Source organism: Pelophylax lessonae (genome assembly GCF_965119305.1).
Source record: "Pelophylax lessonae genome assembly, chromosome: 5".
In the NCBI taxonomy this organism is placed as follows: Eukaryota; Metazoa; Chordata; class Amphibia; order Anura; family Ranidae; genus Pelophylax; species Pelophylax lessonae.
Genome location: NC_138772.1, coordinates 555,788,848 through 555,811,197, shown reverse-complemented (window position 1 = coordinate 555,811,197; position 22,350 = coordinate 555,788,848). Strand labels below are relative to the sequence as shown.

The window sequence follows — 22,350 nt, the reverse complement described above, 5'->3', positions numbered from 1 at the left end:
ATTACACTCTTTGTAATGCTTGAATGCTGCCAATGACCCCTCGGCCTTGTATTTTTTGAAGGCCTTTTCTTTAGCACTAATATACATTTTTATGTTGGAGTTTAGCCACCCAGGGTTTAGTTTTGCTCTTTTAAATTTATTTCCCTTTGGAATGCACTGGTCAATCCCTTTGTTTAGTATGCTCTTGAAGCACTCCCATTTTTCCTCCTTGTACTTTGTTCCCTTTGTTCTATCCCAATTGATATTTTCTAGCAGCGAGCACAGTTTAGGGAAATTGGCTCTTTTGAAATTCAGTGTCCTTATATTACCCCTCTGCTTCCTATTACTGTAATTAATACTGAAACTTATTGACCTATGGTCACTGTTTCCTAAGTTGACCCGTATTTCTATATCCGTGAGCAGGTCTGTATTGTTGGTAATCAGTAGGTCAAGTACCGCATTGTTTCTTGTCGGTGCATTCACCATCTGACCCATGAAATTGTCCTGCAAAAAATTTAGAAACTGCCGAGCCTTGGCTGAATGCGCGGTTCCTTCTGCCCAGTCTATATCTGGATAATTAAAGTCCCCCCATTATAATGACATTGTGAGTCACTCACTGAGGAGGAATAGTGTCCCATCATTGGTGTCAGTGGGAGGAATAGTGTCCCATCATTGGTGTCAGTGGGAGGAATAGTGCCCCATCATTAGTGTCAGTGGGGAGGAATAGCGTCCCATCATTGGTGTCAGTGGGGAGGAATAGTACCCCATCATTGGTGTCAGTAGGAGGAATAGTGCCCCATCATTGGAGTCAGTGGGAGGAATAGTGCCCCATCATTGGTGTCAGTGGGGAGAAATCTTGCCCCATCTTTGGTGTCAGTGGGAGTAATAGTGCCCCATCATTGGTGTCAGTGGGAGGAATAGTGCCCCATCATTGATGTCAGTGGGAGGAATAGTCCCCCATCATTGGAGTCAGTGGAGGAATAGTGCCCCAATCATTGCTGTCAGTGGGAGGAATAGTGTCCCATCATTGATGTCAGTGGGAGGAATAGTCCCCCATCATTGGAGTCAGTGGAGGAATAGTGCCCCAATCATTGCCGTCAGTGGGAGGAATAGTGCCCAGATCATTGGTGTCAGTGGGAGGAATAGTCCCCCATCATTGGAGTCAGTGGAGGAATAGTGCCCCAATCATTGCTGTCAGTGGGAGGAATAGTGTCCCATCATTGGTGTCAGTGGAAGGAATAGTGCCCCAATCATTGCTGTCAGTGGGAGGAATAGTGTCCCATCATTGGTGTCAGTGGGAGGAATAGTGTCCCAGCATTGGTGTCAGTGGGAGGAATAGTGTCCCATCAGTGGTGTCAGTGAGAGTTTTAGTACCCCAGTGTCATTGTCAGGAACTATGCCCACTGTTGCTAACAGGGGGTGGAATTCTGCCCTAAGGGCTGGATAAAAGCAAGAAAAGGGCCACAGTTTGGAGATCTCTGCTGTAAAGGAAAGATGTCTATACTTGCTTAGTTTGAGGGCACTCTGATCCGGTCACATGATTGGCTTCCAGTGCCGGTGTAACGTGAGAATTACCTACCCCGTGAGAAAAACCTACCCTCGTCACCCGGACAGAAACAGCTGAGCAGCGCCGCAGTGCGCATGCTCAAAGCCCCCGATACGTAATGGAGCAGCTGAGGATCAGACTAGCGCGCATGCGCACTAGTATTAAATTATCACGGTGTCCGTGATAAAAACCTACCGACGCGGCGGTTAAATTAAAACAGCTGGGCTGCACTATGAGTCATCTCCGCTCCTCTCCCTGTCACTACCCTGATCTTGGCTAGTAAATATAAAAGCGGCTCTCGGCTCCGTGATTTATGTTTTCATACACCCGCCCCGCTTTTATATTTACCAGCCCAGATCAAGGAAGTGACAGGGACAGGAGCGGAGATGACTCATATTGCAGGCCAGCTGTTTTAATGAAACCGCCGCATTAAACACACTGCCGTGCAACCGGAAGTGACGAGGGTAGGTTTTTCTCACGGGTAGGTAATTCTCACGGAACCCCGGCTTAAGGGTAGAGGAGTGGCAGCCAACAATGGGTGCCCCATAGTTGGTCTATGGGTGATGGCACCACATAGGCTATGCAGCCGTTGTTGGCAATCTCGCTTATTCACTGGAACCGGCTGCTTGGGAGATCATGTGACCGGACCAGAATACCCTCAGAAAAGGTCAGTATAAACCTCCTTTCTTTACAGGGTAGTTTGTATAGGGCTTAGAATGGGGTGCGAGCAAGTTTAATCTTAGATAGTATTTGACTGGACTTCTACTGTAGCACGAGCAACTGGCCCCTACTTAGCCCGGAACCCATATATAAGTACACAGGTTGGAAACGATTGGGGCTTCTGTTGAGATGACCAAACCTGGAGATGGACGTTTGGTACCCAACCAAATAGTCATAGAGTAAGGGATCCCGTCTGTGACATGGAACAAATGTCATTGATGCTCTGGATTCGACTCATCGATGGATTATGGTTGAAGAAGGTGAACCTCATTCATATGGCATGCAATGGCTCCAGGTAGGTTTCTCTCAGCAAAAAACAGGGTTCCCGTAAAACTGGAGCGTTCAAAGTCTGGAATCTACTTGTAGAAGGTCCAATGAGAGCACCCAGCAGTGCTAATAACACCTTGACAATTTTTATCTTTAAAATAATTCATATTTGATGGTTATGGCATTTGGAGTCTTCTCAAGTGTACACAATATTGAAGCCCTGAAGAAGGGGGAGATGTGTACCCCCCCTCTCCACCCCCAAATCGCATTAGCTGTTTTTATATTGTCCATCATTAAAGATTTCGGACTCTTCGTTCTTGAATCTGGAACCCTCATTGGACTTTCTACATTGGTCACACAACAGCGTATCCCAACCAACATCTTGTGTCTTAGCAATATAACATCTTAATGGATATCAGTTGGCCACAGAAGCGGAGGAACTTGCAGATGGACTGATTATTGGCAGGAAAATGATGTGAATGACCTCTGTATTGGTAACATAAGAACTACCTCAACACTTCTACAATATGGGACTGCTGTTACAAGGTGGTAAACGACTTTCATTTGAAGACCACATGCTAGACCAGTGCTTGTCCACCCACAAGGTATAGGAGGCCTACACTGTGTTCCCCAGCCTCACATAATGTTTAGTATATGTAATGCTAGAAAAGATTGTCAGAGACTGCTCACATACAGAAGAAGATGGTTCGACACGGGACAAACTACGGGTTTAGTGAGAGTCGTAACTAGAACCTTGAGGGCCCCGGTGCAAGAAACCATGAAGGGCCCTTCCCTTCAAGCCTGGGGCTCTTCCCACTGATCCTGGGTCCCTTTACTCTCGTTGTGGGGCCTTTTATTACGGTCCCACAGCGGGACCCTTTCACAAGTTCTGCAGTGGCCCCCTTCCTGCCATCTTGGGGCCTCCCCACGGTGGTGGAATGCCAGGGCCCGGTCACCTGTGTGACCTTTGCGATCCTGGAAATTCACACACTGGTGTCGGTAGTTTTTATTTTTTGGTATTTTAATTGTATTATTTTTTATCATTTTATTATTTTACAATGTGACTGACTATGACTCTGTCCATTCAGAAAAGGAAGGAGCTGGTAAATTACATATTTACCGACCCCCTTCGTGGTTCTCTATTGTGACACATCCCCTGCAGCAGCTGGCAGGAGAGGGGAGGGAGCACAGTGGGGGGTGGGGGGGACCAGGGGAGCACAGTTGGGGTGGGGGGGACCAAGGGGAGCACAGTTGGGGGGGAGCACAGTGGGGGGGGGGCAGGGGAGCACACAGGGGCCCAGGGACAGCAGAACACAAGTGAACTGGATAGGAGGAGTGGCGGGGGCAGCATACAGAGGAACCAATCTCCTCCACATTCCTCCTGCAGCTACAGGAGGAAAAAGGAGGACAGTGATTTCTATACATGCCGCCCCCGCCGCCCCTCCTATCCAGGTGTACAGGGGAGCCCTGGAGCATGGGGACTGGTTGCAATTGCAACCCCTGTAGTTACGCCCCTGTGTTTAGTTGGAGACATGCTGCAAAAGACAGTGCAAAACTGGGGACATGTTTCATTATACTAGTAGAAACCATCCCTTTATGAAACAATGCTGCCCCCCCACTACAGATTGCTGAGGCCAGAGGGCCACACAACAAGTACCAACGGGTTGCAGGCTGGGAACCACGATCCTAGATAGCCATATAGATGTATAAAAGTTTTAGGGAGCTATTCGTTCTGTGGCAGCTGCTGGTCTCATTCCAACATCCTGGTTTTGGCAGAGCTGTCGGACTGCCCACTTGCAGGGTGAGTGGTGTAGACACAGCTTCCGGCTGGAGACCAAACCCGTTTTAGGCTCTCCAAGTCCTTAGTCTCATGCTTGTGTAGCACCCTCCTAGACAGGTGCAAGCTAAAGCATTTGTTTTGCTCCGTCTGCTTATCAGGGGAGCCTGATCTTTTAGTTAGGCCTGCTCTCTGTGCTCAGTGTGCATTCATTTGGTCTGAGGGAGTGTCCCCACTGCATCCAATGGGGAGGCCTGTTGGACAGTGGAGGAAACCTGGCCAATGATGCACAGGCTTTTGTGGGAGTCCCAGTGGGAGGGCACCACTGCAGTGCATCCTGGGAGCCAGGAGCACATGAGGCAGGGGGTCTTTGGCGGGAAGCAGAGTCCGAGGAGGAGGGTGACGGCTGTCTCTCCTTCTGTATGCTGAGGAAAGTGGTCACAGGCAGTCGGCCTGGTGAGCCAGGTGTGGAGCTGAGCCTCAAGGGTCCTGGAGAAACTGAAAGCAGAGCTACCTGGGGAAAAACAGTGTCTGTGAGTACCAGGGGGCTTGCCAAGGGGTCTGCCCAGGAAGGGGGACCACTCCAGTGAGGTCAGTGGACAGAAGGTCAGCGCACACAGTGAGAAAGGGGGTGCCAAGTAGAACCCTGAAGATTTATCTACCAAGTACTTTCACATACTTCACTTCAGTGGCAGGGTGAAACAGCGGCCTTGCCGCATTCAGAATCAAGGGGTCTGCCCAGGAAGGGGGACCACTCCAGTGAGGTCAGTGGTCAGAAGGTCAGAACACACAGTCAGTGAGAAAGGGGGTGCCAAGTAGAACCCTGAAGAGTAATCTACCAAGTACATTCACATACTTCACTTCAGTGGCAAGGTGAAGCAGCGGCCTTGCCGCATTCAACATAGATAGAAGTCCTCAAGATTGTGCATAGTTTGCCAAGTTGGAGTATCCCACTCATCCCTTCCCCCATCCCATCATAAAATAAAAACCAAATCCCCTGGACTGTTTACTGACTGAGCCAAGAATCTAAAGTACTAGGAATGTACAAGTCGTTGCTGTGGGTAACCCAGGGGAATCCGCTTTAAGCAGCTCCCATGGGAGTGGTGCTACACTTGTGATAGTGTTTGTAACACGTGCTGCAAGCTCTCTGTTCGCCTGCCTTGTTCCCGTGACTTCGCCTTTGCCTGAGTCCGGCCCTGCCTGCTGGTTTGGATTTGGATTTCTTGTTATTGATCTCGGATTGAACTTTGGATTCGCATTTGACCCCGATTACTCTGAACCTGGACTCCCATGAACTAGACTGCCTGTCTGCCAACTGCAACTACTTGTTTGCTGTGTGTAGATCACACTTGCCTTGGTGTTGTAGCCAGGCACTATAGCATTGCGTTTAAGACCTGGGGGCAACTGAGTATCGGTTGCTATACGGGAAAGGGGGGTTCTGTACAGTGCCTTAAAAAAGTATTTATACCCCTTGAGATTTTCCACATAGAATACATTTACGTTTTTAGTTGTAACATGACAAAATGTGGGAAATTTCAAGGGGTGTGGATATTTTTTCAAGGCACTGTAGGTGAAGAAAACAGAAGCCAGCTATTGTGCCTGGACACCAAAGCTAGGGGTAGGTGTGACACTAGGGGTAGGTGTGACACTAGGGGTAGGTGTGACACTAGGCTTTTTTCTCCCTAGGTCAAATGTTATTCATGTAGCACCCTCCTAGGTAGGTGCTAGCGAGGACATGGCTCGGTTTGGTGGGGGGGGGGGGAGTATAGCACCCTCCTAGGTAGGTGCTAGTGAGGACATGGCTCGGTTTGGTGGGGGGGTGGGGGGGGAGTATAGCACCCTCCTAGGTAGGTGCTAGTGAGGTCATGGCTCGGTTTGGCGGGGGGTGAGTGTAGCACTCTCCTAGGTAGGTGCTAGTGAGGACATGGCTCGGTTTGGTGGGGGGTGAGTGTAGCACCCTCCTAGGTAGGTGCTAGTGAGAGAGTATAGTTTTTGGCTCTGTCTGCCTATCAGAGGAGCAGCAGGAAAATCTATATTGTTTTCTGCCTACCAGAGAGCAGGATCTGTGAGTTAGGTCTGCTCAGTGTGCTCAGTTAGTGATTCATTGGGTCTAGAGAGTGTTTCACGCATGTTGGACAGTGGGAGGAAACCTGGCCAACGAGTACACAATGAGGCTTTGATACAGTCCCAGTGATTGGCAGAGACAGGCTGTTTCGATGTATTCTGCGATACTGTATAAAAGCCAGGAGCACATGTGCTGCGGGGTCTTTAGCTGGAGAGCAGAGTCCCGGAGGGAGGGTGGCGGCTGCCCCTCCTTATCTGTAGCAGTGGCACGAGGTCACAGGCAGTCGGCCGGGGGACCAGAGCAAAGGAACTGAACCCAGAGGTCCAGGAGAACTGCCTGGAGGGGTAGAGGCACTGGAGACCCTAGAAAAACAGTATCGTGATTACAGGGGGGATCATGTCTAGGGGCCTGACCTGAGGGGGGCCACCCCGGTGTAGGATAGTTAGAGGACGGGCGTCAGTCTGTGGAGGGAAAGGGGATACTAGGCGTGTATCCCACAGATAATCTACCTAAGTCATCTGAACAGAGACTTGACCTAAATCCATTTAGGGGCAAGGTGAATCTGTAGCCTGGCTGCATCTTCAGATAGGGGTCCTCGTCCATTGTGAATAGTTCAATTTGGAGTATCCCACTCTTCCCTTCTCCCATCCCTATATAAAATAAAACACCAAAAACAACTAAATCCCCCTGGACTGATCATTGACTGAGCCAAAGAAGTAAAGTGATAATTTGTGAATGCCAATGTTGCTAACGGTAACCTAGGGGGACTCGAAGGTGTGTTATCCAGCAGTCCTCAAGGGGGCAGTGTTACATTCATTTATAAAGAATATTTAGGAAAATTAATATTTGATATGATTGTTGCCATAATTTGGTATTTTTCCCATTCACTCTTCTTTATGAATGAGCAACATTTGACCATTCCATTCCACCTCATCCAAAAAGAGATGAGGCCCTGTATGTAGAATTTGAGACTCGCCCTAGAGGTTTTGGGAAGATCCCCCCTTCCCCCCCACCTTTTAGAGTGTTGATGGCCTGGACTGACGTAAACCTAGGAGACAAGACAAAGCTGAGTACAATCCATACCATGATGGCGTTTACAATGTCGTTGTTGTTGTGCCGGAGCGCCCGCACTGCCTTGGCTCGGGAAACGTTGGCCTGCGCCATCACCAGTTCGATGTCTCTGACTTCCAGTCCGCTCTCGTCAACCTGCAAGTACAAGAAGATGGTGATAATCGAGGTGGAAGCTTGAGCAGGACAAATGGTTCAAATAACTTCTACAGTATCTTTCTGAAGGCTCTGTTCACACCATGCAGGTACAATAGAGCATGCGTGTGCGTTCCCACATGTTGCTTGTAGGGCAACCTATTCAATTCAATGCATGAGGGCTCCACTAAATAAGTCCCCGACCCTTACTCAAAGTTGCAGACCCAAGTGGTTTGCAGCACGTGTTAGCAGATATGTGGGGGTGCCAAGAACAATAATGGGCAGCGCGTTTCCGACAAACACATGGTGATAGCGTCAGGGGTGTATTTTGGTTTTGTGCTCCCCTAGGCAAGACTAAAATTGGGCGCCTCCCCCCTCCTATGTAAATTTGCCCTACTCCTTTTTTAACAGATGTGACTCCCTCCAAAATTGAAGGACTACAAGTCCCAGCAAGAACCCCTGAGATCTCAAGAGAGGGGGTGGGAGAGAGAGAAGGAGGTGGGAGAGGGGGGTGGGTGAGGGAGAAAGAAGGGGGGATAAAAGAGAGGGGGGTGAGAAAGAGAGAGGGGGTGAGAGAGAGGGGGTGATCAAAGAGTGAGAGAGAGGATGAGAGAGAGAGGGGAAGAGAGAGATGGGGGGATGATAGAGACAGGGGGGGTGAGAGAGGGGGAGGGGAGAGAGAGAGGGGGGTGATAGAGACAGGGGAGGGGAGAGAGAGAGGGGGATGATAGAGACAGGGGGGATGAGAGAGAGAGGGGGAGGTGAGAGAGGGGGGATGATAGAGATAGGGGGATGAGAGAGAGAGAGCGAGAGAGGGGGAGGTGAGAGAGAGGGGGATGATAGAGACAGGGGGGATGAGAGAGAGGGGGAATGGGGGGGATGAGAGAGGGGGGAATGAGAGAGAGAGAAAGAGAGAGGGGGTGAGAGAGGGACGTGAGAGAGCTGGAGAGAGGAGGGGTGAGAGAGAGGGGGTGAGAGTGATAGAGGGGGGTGAGTGAGAGAGAGAGGAATGAGAGAGGCGGCTCTAGCAACCAGTGGCCAATAGAGTCTCAGGTGAAGAGGGGGGCGGATTTTTTGCTGCCCCCCTGCAAAGTGCCGCCCTGGGCCTTGGCCTTGTTGGCCTAGGCCAAAATACAGCACTGGATAGCGTAGCCTTAATGGGTATGTAAACCTTTACGAAGCTCCTCTTATTGCTCCATTGCTTTTACATCTGTTCAATAAGTGCAAACACAATACTTGTTGATCTTACCAAAACCCCAATGTTGTCCTAGGTTACTTCAAACAATATTATAAGCTCTCCCAATCTAACTTCCTTGGACTACAGAACACCTCACCCCTATGTTACTGAGATTAGGGGAGGGAAAAGTGTTCTGTAGTTCTTGCACATCTCAGATCCTAAGGCTGATAAAACTCCATCTACAGCCATGGCCAAACCTTGTGAGAATGACACAAATATTAATTTCGTTCATTGAAGGACACAGCTCCTGATCTTCTTAGCTAGGGTTGGGCTTTATGATCGAGTTGAATGTAAGTTTGACTCGAACGACAGCTGTTCAAATGTTCGCCGAACACGCAAACAAATGGGACGTTCGCCTGCCAATGAGTGTCCCATAATGCACTGCGCTGTTGCAGTGCATTGATCGCTGATGATTGGCCAGAGCATGCGCCTGACCTGTATGCTTTGGCCAAATCACATCAGAAGCCTATTCCATCAAGAGTCAGGGTCCTCCTTTCCCTGTGAAGGGCGCACTCTATTTGGGCACTTAGTGCCTCCTGGGCCTTCTGTCATCAGGCATCAGTGATGCAGGTTTGCAATGTGGCCACCTGGTTGTCAGTGCTCACCATCACAAAGTTTGCACACCAATCCACAAGTGGATGTGTTGGCATCTGCGGAGGCTTCTTTTGGCTGCAAGGTTTTGCAGTCTGCTGTTTAGAGAACCTGGTCCTCTTTGAGGGTGTATTGTTTTTTTTTAGGTGAGCTCCAGTTATTTTGGTTGAGCTCCTGTTTACCTGGTTGGCTATAGTTTAGCCTTGGGAATTTATTTTTCGCTGTTCCCACCCCTCATGTTTAACACTGGTTTTGGACGCCCCAATGGTTAAGAAGATCAGGAGCTGTGTCCGTCAATGAACGAAAGAGAAAACTGAATTTTTGTCTTACTGTAAAATCCATTTCTCCGATGTTCATTGACGGACACAGCTCCCACCCCTCTGTGGAGTTGTAATTCTTCTGACACTGCTTGTAACAATTCTGTGTACTTATAGCAGAGAGAGGGGGAGTATACCCCCTGGGACTGCCCATAGGCGTGGCCAGACTTTTTTTTCTGGTGAAAGTGAAAGGTGCGCAAATTATGAGTGTAAAAGGAGAAAGCAGCACTAGACAAATACAAATAATGGTGAATAAAACAAATAAATAGTGCACTAACAATATGAATTGATAAAAATCAATAAATGTATAAAGTGAATATTCTCTTGCATGTGTCACAGTGAGTACAAACAATAAATAGTCCTGTAAACAAGTCCCTATTTAAGTGAAGTATCCCAATGGATACACAGAAAGTAAGAAAGGGGGTGTCAAGTTGGGGCCCCAAAGATAAATTATCACAGGATCATATTCATTCATTTCAGTACAGTGGCAAGGTGAAGCAGCGGCCTTGCCGCACACACTACAGCTAGTTGGCCTCAATTTGTGCACAGTTCAAGTTTGAGTATCCTACTCATCCCTTCTCCCATCCAAGTTGCAATAAAAACACAAAAAAAAAACCCAAATCCCCCTGGACTGGTTATTGTCTGAGCCAAGTGTTAAAGTGACAAGTTTCTATAGACTGTTGCTACGGGTAACCCAGGGGAAGCCAATCTCAGCAGCTCCCTAGGGGGCAGTACTACACTTGGAAGTTCCAATAGTGATTTGAGATATCCCAACCAGAATTACCAGTTCTGACCAGGGGCGGACTGACCATTTGGGCACTCGGGCACTTCCTGAGGGCCCGAGGTCAGTAGGGGGCCCCATACGTTGTCAGTCCGCCCCTGGTTCTGACCCACTGACACCCCATGATTTCTAACAGCAGCCCTGTGTAAAGTGGGGTACACACTATAAGAAAATCGGGCGATTTTTCCTCGTTTCACAGCAAATCGGAAACTGATGAAAGAAAATTTGTACGAAAATTCTCGTATGACAAAGGCTTTTTTTTGTTGTTTATTGTTTCTGATCATGCGCAGTCTTTCTTTTCTGATTTTTCTTGTACAAAAATCGTACGAAAACGGTACACATTAAACGAAAATCGTTCGTTTTTTTCCCCGTACGAGAAATATTTCGGAGTTTGTCCCTTCGAGAATTTTCGTACGAAAATTCAGAATCGGCTGTAGAAAGTTCTGTACACACTATACGAAAATGGTACGAAAAGTCTTTGGATGAAAATGTTCGCCCAATTTTTCTTATAGTGTGTACGAGCCTTAACCGGATGCTGCAGTGACCATCGGCTGGAACCGAAGACAGTCAAAGCGAGAGATTGTCACCAGCACAACCATGGATCTCCACAGTTGATCCAAATGATGTCACATGCCTGATGAAGGGGTCCTGCGAGGCTCCGAATGTAATAATGTGATTGTTGAATAAAGCTTTGGACCCATTCTGGAGATCTATGGTGTGCTGGTGACGTTGTCTCGTTTCAGCCATGAACAAGGGACTTCTTCACTGTGACCTTATGATGAAGACTCAATCTCACCGAGAGGTGACTGTTATCACTTTTTAATACATTTTTGTCTTTTTCATTGGCCTCTAAGCATCTCTAATGGCAGGAGATGTTAGACTTTGACTAAACCTGGACCATCTAGAAGCAGATGGTCCTTAAAGAGTAGGCATGCTCTGTTCATCTTTAGTAAGACTTCCACCATGAGGACTATGAGAGGTCTTTGTACATTGCTGGCCCCGATAGGTGTGGAAGAATTAACTCCGCCCATCTATTATCTAGTATTCTCACCTCCTCCTCATCCTCACTTTCCTCTTTGATGGTCAGTGTTGGAGCGGTCTCAGTAATGAGCGGGGAATGTTCCATGGGGACTTTGAACTTCTCGGCGGCTTCCTTGTGAATTTGCTGTGATAGGTCTTCAATCTGGAATGGGAAAACAATATAACAATGTTAGAAATCAGATACCTGACCCATCCAGTCAGGAAAACGGCCCCTCTGTTCACCAGGGTCACATTGCAGATGGAAAACTATGCAGTGGCGTAGCACGGGTTGTCAGCCCCTGGAACAAGGCAAGTAATGTGTGCCCCCTAACCCGTTGACTTTTAGATACCCTCCCCCACTCTGATCACACCCCTAGATATCCCTTTCACTCTGATCACACCCTTAGTTGCCCCTCCCCCACCCTGATCACACCCCCAGATGCCCCTCCCCCACTCTGATCACACCCCCCAGATACCCCCATCCTGATCATACCCCCAAATACTCCCCCTAGATTCCTCCACCCAGATCCCCCCCATCCCTCCACTCTGATCACACCTCCAGATCCCTTCCATCCCTGCACCCTGTACACACCTCCAGATCCCTCCAATCTGATCACACCTCCAGACACCCCACCAGATCCATCCAATTTAATCACACCTCCAGATCCCTCCACCCTAATCACACCCCCAGATCCCCCCCATCCCTTCACTCAGATCACACCTCCAGACACCTTCCATCCCTGCACCCTGTACACACCTCCAGATCCCTCCAATCTGATCACACCTCCAGACACCCCACCAGATCCATCCACTCTGATCACACCTCCAGATTCCCCACCAGATCCTTCCACTATGATCACACCTCCAGATCCCCACCAGATCCCTCCACTCTGATCATACCTCCAGATACCCCACCCACCAGATCCCTCCACTCTGATCACACCTCCAGATACCCCACCAGATCCTTCCACTATGATCACACCTCCAGATCCCCACCAGATCCCTCCACTCTGATCATACCTCCAGATACCCCACCCACCAGATCCCTCCACTCTGATCACACCTCCAGATACCCCACCATATCCTTCCACTCTGATAACACCTCCAGATCCCTCCACTCTGATCACACCTCCAGATACCCCACCAGATCCTTCCACTCTGATCACACCTCCAGATTCCTCCACTCTGATCACACCTCCAGATACCCCACCAGATCCATCCACTCTGATCACACCTCCAGATCCCTCCACTCTGATCACACCTCCAGATACCCCACCAGATCCATCCACTATGATCACACCTCCAGATCCATCCACTATGATCACACCTCCAGATCCCTCCACTCTGATCACACCTCCAGATACCTCACCAGATCCCTCCACTCTGATCACACCTCCAGATATCCCACCAGATCCCTCCACTCTGATCACACCTCCAGATACCCCACCAGATCCCTCCACTCTGATCACACCTCCAGATACCTCACCAGATCCATCCACTCTGATCACACCTACAGATACCCCACCAGATCCTTCCACTATGATCACACCTCCAGATCCCCACCAGATCCCTCCATTCTGATCATACCTCCAGATACCCCACCCACCAGATCCCTCCACTCTGATCACACCTCCAGATCCCTCCACTCTGATCACACCTCCAGATACCCCACCAGATCCATCCACTCTGATCACACCTCCAGATCCCTCCACTCTGATCACACCTCCAGATACCCCACCAGATCCATCCACTATGATCACACCTCCAGATCCCTCCACTCTGATCACACCTCCAGATACCCCACCAGATCCCTCCACTCTGATCACACCTCCAGATATCCCACCAGATCCCTCCACACTGGTCACACCTCCAGATCCCTCCACTCTGATCACACCTCCAGATATCCCACCAGATCCCTCCACTCTGATCACACCTCCAGATACTCCACCAGATCCCTCCACTCTGATCACACCTCCAGATACCCCACCAGATCCCTCCACTCTGATCACACCTCCAGATACCCCACCAGATCCATCCACTCTGATCACACCTCCAGATACCTCACCAGATCCATCCACTCTGATCACACCTACAGATACCCCACCAGATCCATCCACTCTGATCACACCTCCAGATACCCCACCAGATCCATCCACTCTGATCACACCTCCAGATCCCTCCACTCTGATCACACCTCCAGATCCCTCCACTCTGATCACACCTCCAGATACCTCAACAGATCCATCCACTCTGATCACACCTCCAGATACCTCACCAGATCCTTCCACTATGATCACACCTCCAGATCCCCACCAGATCCCTCCATTCTGATCATACCTCCAGATACCCCACCCACCAGATCCCTCCACTCTGATCACACCTCCAGATCCCTCCACTCTAATCACACCTCCAGATACCCCACCAGATCCCTCCACTCTGATCACACTTCCAGATACCCCACCAGATCCTTCCACTATGATAACACCTCCAGATCCCCACCAGATCCCTCCATTCTGATCATACCTCCAGATACCCCACCCACCAGATCCCTCCACTCTGATCACACCTCCAGATCCCTCCACTCTGATCACACCTCCAGATACCCCACCAGATCCCTCCACTATGATCACACCTCCAGATACCCCACCAGATCCATCCACTCTGATCACACCTCCAGATCCCTCCACTCTGATCACACCTCCAGATACCCCACCATATCCTTCCACTCTGATCACACCTCCAGATCCCTCCACTCTGATCACACCTCCAGATACCCCACCAGATCCTTCCACTCTGATCACACCTCCAGATTCCTCCACTCTGATCACACCTTCAGATACCCCACCAGATCCTTCCACTCTGATCACACCTCCAGATCCCTCCACTCTGATCACACCTCCAGATCCATCCACTATGATCACACCTCCAGATCCCTCCACTCTGATCACACCTCCAGATACCCCACCAGATCCCTCCACTCTGATCACACCTCCAGATATCCCACCAGATCCCTCCACTCTGATCACACCTCCAGATACCCCACCAGATCCCTCCACTCTGATCACACCTCCAGATACCTCACCAGATCCATCCACTCTGATCACACCTACAGATACCCCACCAGATCCTTCCACTATGATCACACCTCCAGATCCCCACCAGATCCCTCCATTCTGATCATACCTCCAGATACCCCACCCACCAGATCCCTCCACTCTGATCAAACCTCCAGATCCCTCCACTCTGATCACACCTTCAGATACCCCACCAGATCCTTCCACTCTGATCACACCTCCAGATTCCTCCACTCTGATCACACCTCCAGATACCCCACCAGATCCATCCACTCTGATCACACCTCCAGATCCCTCCACTCTGATCACACCTCCAGATACCCCACCAGATCCATCCATTCTGATCACACCTCCAGATCCCTCCACTCTGATCACACCTCCAGATACCCCACCAGATCCATCCACTATGATCACACCTCCAGATCCCTCCACTCTGATCACACCTCCAGATACCCCACCAGATCCATCCACTATGATCACACCTCCAGATCCCTCCACTCTGATCACACCTCCAGATACCCCACCAGATCCCTCCACTCTGATCACACCTCCAGATATCCCACCAGATCCCTCCACTCTGATCACACCTCCAGATCCCTCCACTCTGATCACACCTCCAGATATCCCACCAGATCCCTCCACTCTGATCACACCTCCAGATACTCCACCAGATCCTTCCACTATGATCACACCTCCAGATACCCCACCAGATCCATCCACTCTGATCACACCTCCAGATACCTCACCAGATCCTTCCACTATGATCACACCTCCAGATCCCCACCAGATCCCTCCATTCTGATCATACCTCCAGATATCCCACCCACCAGATCCCTCCACTCTGATCACACCTCCAGATCCCTCCACTCTGATCACACCTCCAGATACCCCACCAGATCCATCCACTATGATCACACCTCCAGATCCCCACCCATCCCTCTATTTGGATGCACTAAAGTTTACTCTATATGAGGTGAATACATCTGCAGCTCTTCTGAGCGTATACAAGTACTATGGACAGCCTTTTATCCAATAAACATGCTAAAAGATTTTTTGAACTGATTTCAAACAGAAAAGAACTGCCCTCTGTATCTAGAAATGCTAATTGTGTCCAAACAGTTCTTTAAAAGACGTACCCTTTGAATTCTTTATACAAATATTGGTGCACTTCCTGTGCCTGGTGACTCCTGTAGTATCCTCATAGCGGTATATCTGCAGTGTAGGCACTGCTGCCTCTGACTGCTAGTTTTAGAGAAAGACCTGGTGAAGTCATCACTGTGCTGCTCACTGATCTCCTTGCTGGAGTCATAGTCAGTGACATTGTAAAAAAATAAAATAAAATGATAAAAAAAAATATAAATTAAAATAACAAAAAAATAAAAACTACTGACACCAGTGGGTGAACTTCTAGGATCGCAAAGGTCACACTGGCGACCGGGCCCTGGCATTCCACCACCGTGGGGAGGCCCCAAGATGGCAGGAAGGGGGCCCACTGCAGAACTTGTGAAAGGGTCCCGCTGCAGGACTGTAATAAAGGGCTCCGCAATTAGAGTAAAGGGCCCCAGGATCAGTGGGAAGAGCCCCAGGCTTGATAGGAAGGCCCCCCTGGCCAGGGGCCCAGGGGGCCCTTCATGGTTTCTTGCACCGGGGCCCTGAAGGTTCTAGTTAAGCCTCTGGTCAAGCTACAACGGTTTTAGTATTTGGAAGGGTGAGCAGGAACCCAGCCCTAGAGCTGACATCCATGGGCCATATTGGCTGAGAGTTGTAGCTACTCCCTTTTTTTTATGATGATGTCTATGTCTCGCTAAAGGACAAGGTCAAAGAAAATGTTGGGAAATGATCGGGAGGGGCATGGGTTGGTGGAAGCCTATAAAAATCTTTTAATTTTTCTTATGGTCACCTTGGCTTCTCCAAATACAATGTAGATGTCGGATGCTGGACTCTTGAAGACGTCCGGCTTGGTGATGACGAATAGGATGTTCTTGGATTTCCGTATGGTGATCCTGGTGACGCCGTGTATCTGCCGGAGACCGAGCTTGGACATGGCCTGGAGAGAGGTGGGAGAGCAAGAAGAAAATACTTTATTGTCAAAGAAGAATAGATGAGCCAGGAGGGGTTGTACGAAGAATTTCCATCTCTACAAAGTCAAGCTGCAGATTTGAAGGCTGCATACCATTCTCCAGCTATACAAGTGCGGACAGATAATGCAGCAAGAGTCCAATTATAATCTACATACTGGCAACATAAAAAAAAACCTTCCATTGCCAATAGCAGGCCAAAACATTAAAACTGGACACGTGCGACGCGTTTCGTTACGAATCAAATTCAGACAAAAACTTTCGTTATTTGGAGATTCGGATATATCTAAATTTCCAAATCACAAGAGTAAACAATTCTATCGAATATGAAATAAATTATAATGAATAAAATTCAAAATGGTAACATATTGAAATAAATACAGTAAGGGATAAAAGTGAAAAAAAATGATTATTTCTACTTAGGCTGCTTTATAGAATAGGATAGAATAAAAAAAAGAATAGATTAAAACAGAATACAATAGAAAATAAAGGAAAATAATAGAATGGAACAGAATAAAATAGAATAGAAAATAAAGGACTATAATAGAACAGAATAAAATAGAACGAAAATCTAAATGGAAACATATTCGAAATGGAAACATATTGAAATAAATACGGTAAGGTATAAAAGTGAACAAAAAATGATTATTTCTACTTAGCCTGCTTTATAGAATAGGATAGAATAAAAAAGAATAGATTTAAACCGAATAGAATAGAAAATAAAGGAAAAAATAGAATAGAACAGAGTAAAATAGAATAGAAAATAAAGGAATATAATAGAACGAATTTCGCTATTTTTCAAAATTGAATTGCAGAAGACGGCTGTATTCGTTTTATTCTAATCTATACTATGTATTTCTATTCTACTCTACTCTAGTCTATTTTTATCTATTACATTTTTTTCTATTTAAATTTTTTTATTTTTTATTCTATTCTATTCTTTTAGCAGTGGCAGTGTGTGTGAGAGAATGCAGCAGCCAGAGAGAGAGAGAGACTGTCCTTTCCTGCAGTGCAGTCATGCTCAGTCATAATTACGCTGGGATTTGTGATTCCATAGAGGGGAAGGCAATGCTCTTGCCCCTCTTCTAGAAATACTTATTGTCTGGCACACTGGTTTAAAGAGTCACTCTGAAGACTCTGGGGTAAAGGGAAACTCTGCAGACTCTGGGGGTAGAGGGGAACTCTGCAGACTCTGGGGGTAGAGGGGAACTCTGCAGACTCTGGGGGTAGAGGGGAACTCTGCAGACTCTAGGCTAGAGGGGGACTCTGCAGACTCTGGGCTAGAGGGGAACTCTGCAGACTCTGGGCTAGAGGGGAACTCTGCAGACTCTGGGCTAGAGGGGAACTCTGCAGACTCTGGGCTAGAGGGGAACTCTGCAGACTCTGGACTAGAGGGGAACACTGTAGACTCTAAGCTAGAGGGAAACTCTGCAGACTCTGGGGTAGAGGAGATCTCTGCAGACTCTGGGGGTAGAGGAGATCTCTGCAGACTCTGGGGGTAGAGGAGATCTCTGCAGACTCTGGGGTAGGGGGAACTCTGCAGACTCTGGGCTAGAGGGGAACTCTGCAGACTCTGGGCTAGAGGGGAACTCTGCAGACTCTGGGCTAGAGGGGAACTCTGCAGACTCTGGACTAGAGGGGAACTCTGCAGACTCTGGACTAGAGGGGAACACTGTAGACTCTGAGCTAGAGGGAAACTCTGCAGACTCTGGGGTAGAGGAGATCTCTGCAGACTCTGGGGTAGAGGAGATCTCTGCAGACTCTGGGGGTAGAGGAGATCTCTGCAGACTCTGGGGTACAGGGGAACTCTGCAGACTCTGGGGTAGGGGGAACTCTGCAGACTCTGGGGTAGAGGGTAACTCTGCAGACTCTGGGGTACAGGGGAACTCTGCAGGCTCTGGGGTACAGGGGAACTCTTCAGACTCTGGGGTAGGGGGAACTCTGCAGACTCTGGGGTACAGGGGAACTCTGCAGACTCTGGGGTACAGGGGAACTCTGCAGACTCTGGGGTAGAGGGGAACTCTGCAGACTTTGGGGTAGAGGGGAACTCTGCAGACTCTGGGGTAGAGGGGAACTCTGCAGACCCTGGGGTAGAGAGGAACTCTGCAGACTCTGGGGTAGAGGGGAACTCTGCAAACTCTGGGGTAGAGAGGAACTCTGCAAACTCTGGGGTAGAGAGGAACTCTGCAAACTCTGGGGTAGAGGGGAACTCTGCAGACTCTGGGGTAGAGGGGAACTCTGCAGACTCTGGGGTAGAGAGGAACTCTGCAGACTCTGGGGTAGAGGGGAACTCTGCAGACTCTGGGGTAGAGGGGAACTCTGCAGACTCTGGGGTTAGAGGGGAACTCTGATTTAAGTGGGATCTCTGTGGACCAGAAGTAACCAGAGACCCTCTCACATCAGAGCCCCCCCCCCTTACATCATAGTCCATAGAGATCCCACTTAATTATCGGGGGGGGGGGGACACCATGTTTTACTGCACCAAGTAACACCACTGTTGGCGTTTTTTGGGTTTATTTGAAAACCTTTATGTTTGCATGTATAACAATGCAGAACTGGTTTTGTGTTGACAATGGCCGCCCCGTGCTCTTCATCCTATCTCTATCTCCTTTGAAATATCATCAATTGTTGTTGCTGACTCCATCGCTGGCCCTGCATCTCCAGAATTCCCTTCCTCCAATCCCAGCCCCGCCCGCCTCATGAATTATTCACTCACCTTCCTGGCCTTCTTCTCGCTGCGGCTCTGCTTGGCTTTGCTGACGCATTCCTCTCCGGAACCCACACAGTGAGCCAGCTGGTTCTGTGGAGACACAAGGGGGGGGGGGGGGAGATAACATAAAGACGGAGCAGGCAGAGATATGGATGGATGGATGGATGGTCTCCTGGGGGCCCACCGTTAAAAAAAAAAAAATAAAAAAAATTGTATCTCCCCAGTTCAGAAAGCTGAAGAACATCATCAGATCCTGGTGAGAACCAATAAGAACAACGTGAATTAAAAGCATTAAATGTATCCATTGTCCTATACAAGTTTATTCCAGTGATGGATCATTTGCAAAGCCGCCATGTTTTGAGGGTGGGTAGCGCCACTGTTGCCTTCATCAGGACTATGGCAAGGGCTGCCGCACATGGGAAGCCCTCAGAACAATATACACTATATTATCAAAAGTATTGGGACGCCTCGCTATATACACCATATTACCAAAAGTATTGGGACGCCTCTCTATATACACTATATTACCAAAAGTATTTGGACGCCTCGCTATATACACTATATTACCAAAAGTATTGGGACGCCTCGCTATATACACTATATTACCAAAAGTATTGGGACGCCTCGCTATATACACTATATTACCAAAAGTATTGGGACGCCTCGCTATATACACTATATTACCAAAAGTATTGGGACGCCTCGCTATATACACCATATTACCAAAAGTATTGGGACGCCTCGCTATATACACCATATTACCAAAAGTATTGGGACGCCTCGCTATATACACTATATTACCAAAAGTATTGGGACGTCTCTCTATATACACTATATTACCAAAAGTATTGGGAAGCCTCTCTATACAGTATACACTATATTACCAAAAGTATTGGGACGCCTCGCTATATACACTATATTACCAAAAGTATTGGGACGCCTCGCTATATACACTATATTACCAAAAGTATTGGGACGCCTCTCTATATACACTATATTACCAAAAGTATTGGGACGCCTCTCTATATACACTATATTACCAAAAGTATTGGGACGCCTCGCTATATACACTATATTACCAAAAGTATTGGGACGCCTCTCTATATACACTATATTACCAAAAGTATTGGGACGCCTCTCTATATACACTATATTACCAAAAGTATTGGGACGCCTCTCTATATACACTATATTACCAAAAGTATTGGGACGCCTCGCTATATACACTATATTACCAAAAGTATTGGGACGCCTCGCTATATACACTATATTACCAAAAGTATTGGGACGCCTCGCTATATACACTATATTACCAAAAGTATTGGGACGCCTCGCTATATACACCATATTACCAAAAGTATTGGGACGCCTCGCTATATACACCATATTACCAAAAGTATTGGGACGCCTCGCTATATACACTATATTACCAAAAGTATTGGGACGTCTCTCTATATACACTATATTACCAAAAGTATTGGGAAGCCTCTCTATACAGTATACACTATATTACCAAAAGTATTGGGACGCCTCGCTATATACACTATATTACCAAAAGTATTGGGACGCCTCTCTATATACACTATATTACCAAAAGTATTGGGACGCCTCTCTATATACACTATATTACCAAAAGTATTGGGACGCCTCGCTATATACACTATATTACCAAAAGTATTGGGACGCCTCTCTATATACACTATATTACCAAAAGTATTGGGACGCCTCTCTATATACACTATATTACCAAAAGTATTGGGACGCCTCTCTATATACACTATATTACCAAAAGTATTGGGACGCCTCTCTATATACACTATATTACCAAAAGTATTGGGACGCCTCGCTATATACACTATATTACCAAAAGTATTGGGACGCCTCTCTATATACACTATATTACCAAAAGTATTGGGACGCCGGCCTTTACACACACATGAACTTTAATGGCATCCCAGTCTTAGTCCGTAGGGTTCAATATTGAGTTGGCCCAACCTTTGCAGCTATAACAGCTTCAACTCTTCTGGGAAGGCCGTCCACAAGGTTTAAGAGCGTCTCTATGGGAATGTTTGACCATTCTTCCAGAAGACGCATTTGTGAGGTCAGGCACTGATGTTGGACGAGAAGGCCTGGCTCACAGTCTCCGCTCTAATTCACCCCAAAGGTGTTCTGTTGGGTTGAGGTCAGACCAGTCAAGTTCCTCCACCCCAAACTCGCTCATCCATGTCTTTATGGACCTTGCTTTGTGCACTGGTGCGCAGTCATGTTGGAACAGGAAGGAGCCATCCTCAAACTCCTCCCACAAAGTTGGGGCCATGAAATTGTTCAAAATGTCTTGGTATGCTGACGCCTTCACTGGAACTAAGGGGCCAAGCCCAACACCTGAAAAACAACTCCACACCATAATCCCCCCCTCCACCAAATGATTAGGACCAGTGCACAAAGCAAGGTCCATAAAGACATGGATGAGTGAGTTTGGGGTGGAGGAACTTGACTGGCCTGCACAGAGTCCTGACCTCAACCAGATTTAAAAAAAAAAAAAAATATAAAAAAAGTATCAGATTGTTTTTTTTTTTTTTTTTGATCTGATGATGATATAGGAGCAATCTGGGAACCTCAGATGTCTCCATAAAGAGCACCTGTCACGCTTTATTGTTATTACAAGGGATGTTTACATTTCTTGTAATAGCAATAAAAGTGATCAAGCATTTATTTTAAATAAAGGGACAGTGTAAAAATTATTTTTTTAAATAAAATAAATAATAATATAAACACATTTTTTTTTTTTTAAAGCGCCCCCGTCCCCCGTGTTTGCACACAGAGTAGCTCACACACACATAGGTAAATGTGTACACACCACACATGTGAGGTATCGCCGCAAACGTTATAGCGAGAGCATTAATTCTAGCACTAGACCCCCTCTGTAACTCCAAACAGGTAGCCTGTAAAAATGTTTAAAGCGTCACCTATCAAGATTTTTAAGTA

The 22,350-nt window shown here is 47.7% G+C and overlaps 1 protein-coding gene across 1 annotated transcript in view; it reads right to left on the bottom strand.

Annotated features, from left to right (window-relative positions):
- LOC309556171 (uncharacterized protein) overlaps positions 1 to 22,350 on the bottom strand; it is an 83,982-nt gene that overhangs the window by 2,963 nt on the left and 58,669 nt on the right. Inside the window, exons 5-8 of the mRNA XM_082258531.1 lie at positions 19,372 to 19,455; positions 16,478 to 16,624; positions 11,535 to 11,666; positions 7,438 to 7,560 (exon numbers count right to left, since the gene is read on the bottom strand). Of these exons, the coding sequence (XP_082114657.1) occupies positions 7,438 to 7,560; positions 11,535 to 11,666; positions 16,478 to 16,624; positions 19,372 to 19,455 (486 nt within the window). The remainder of the gene's footprint in view (positions 1 to 7,437; positions 7,561 to 11,534; positions 11,667 to 16,477; positions 16,625 to 19,371; positions 19,456 to 22,350) is intronic.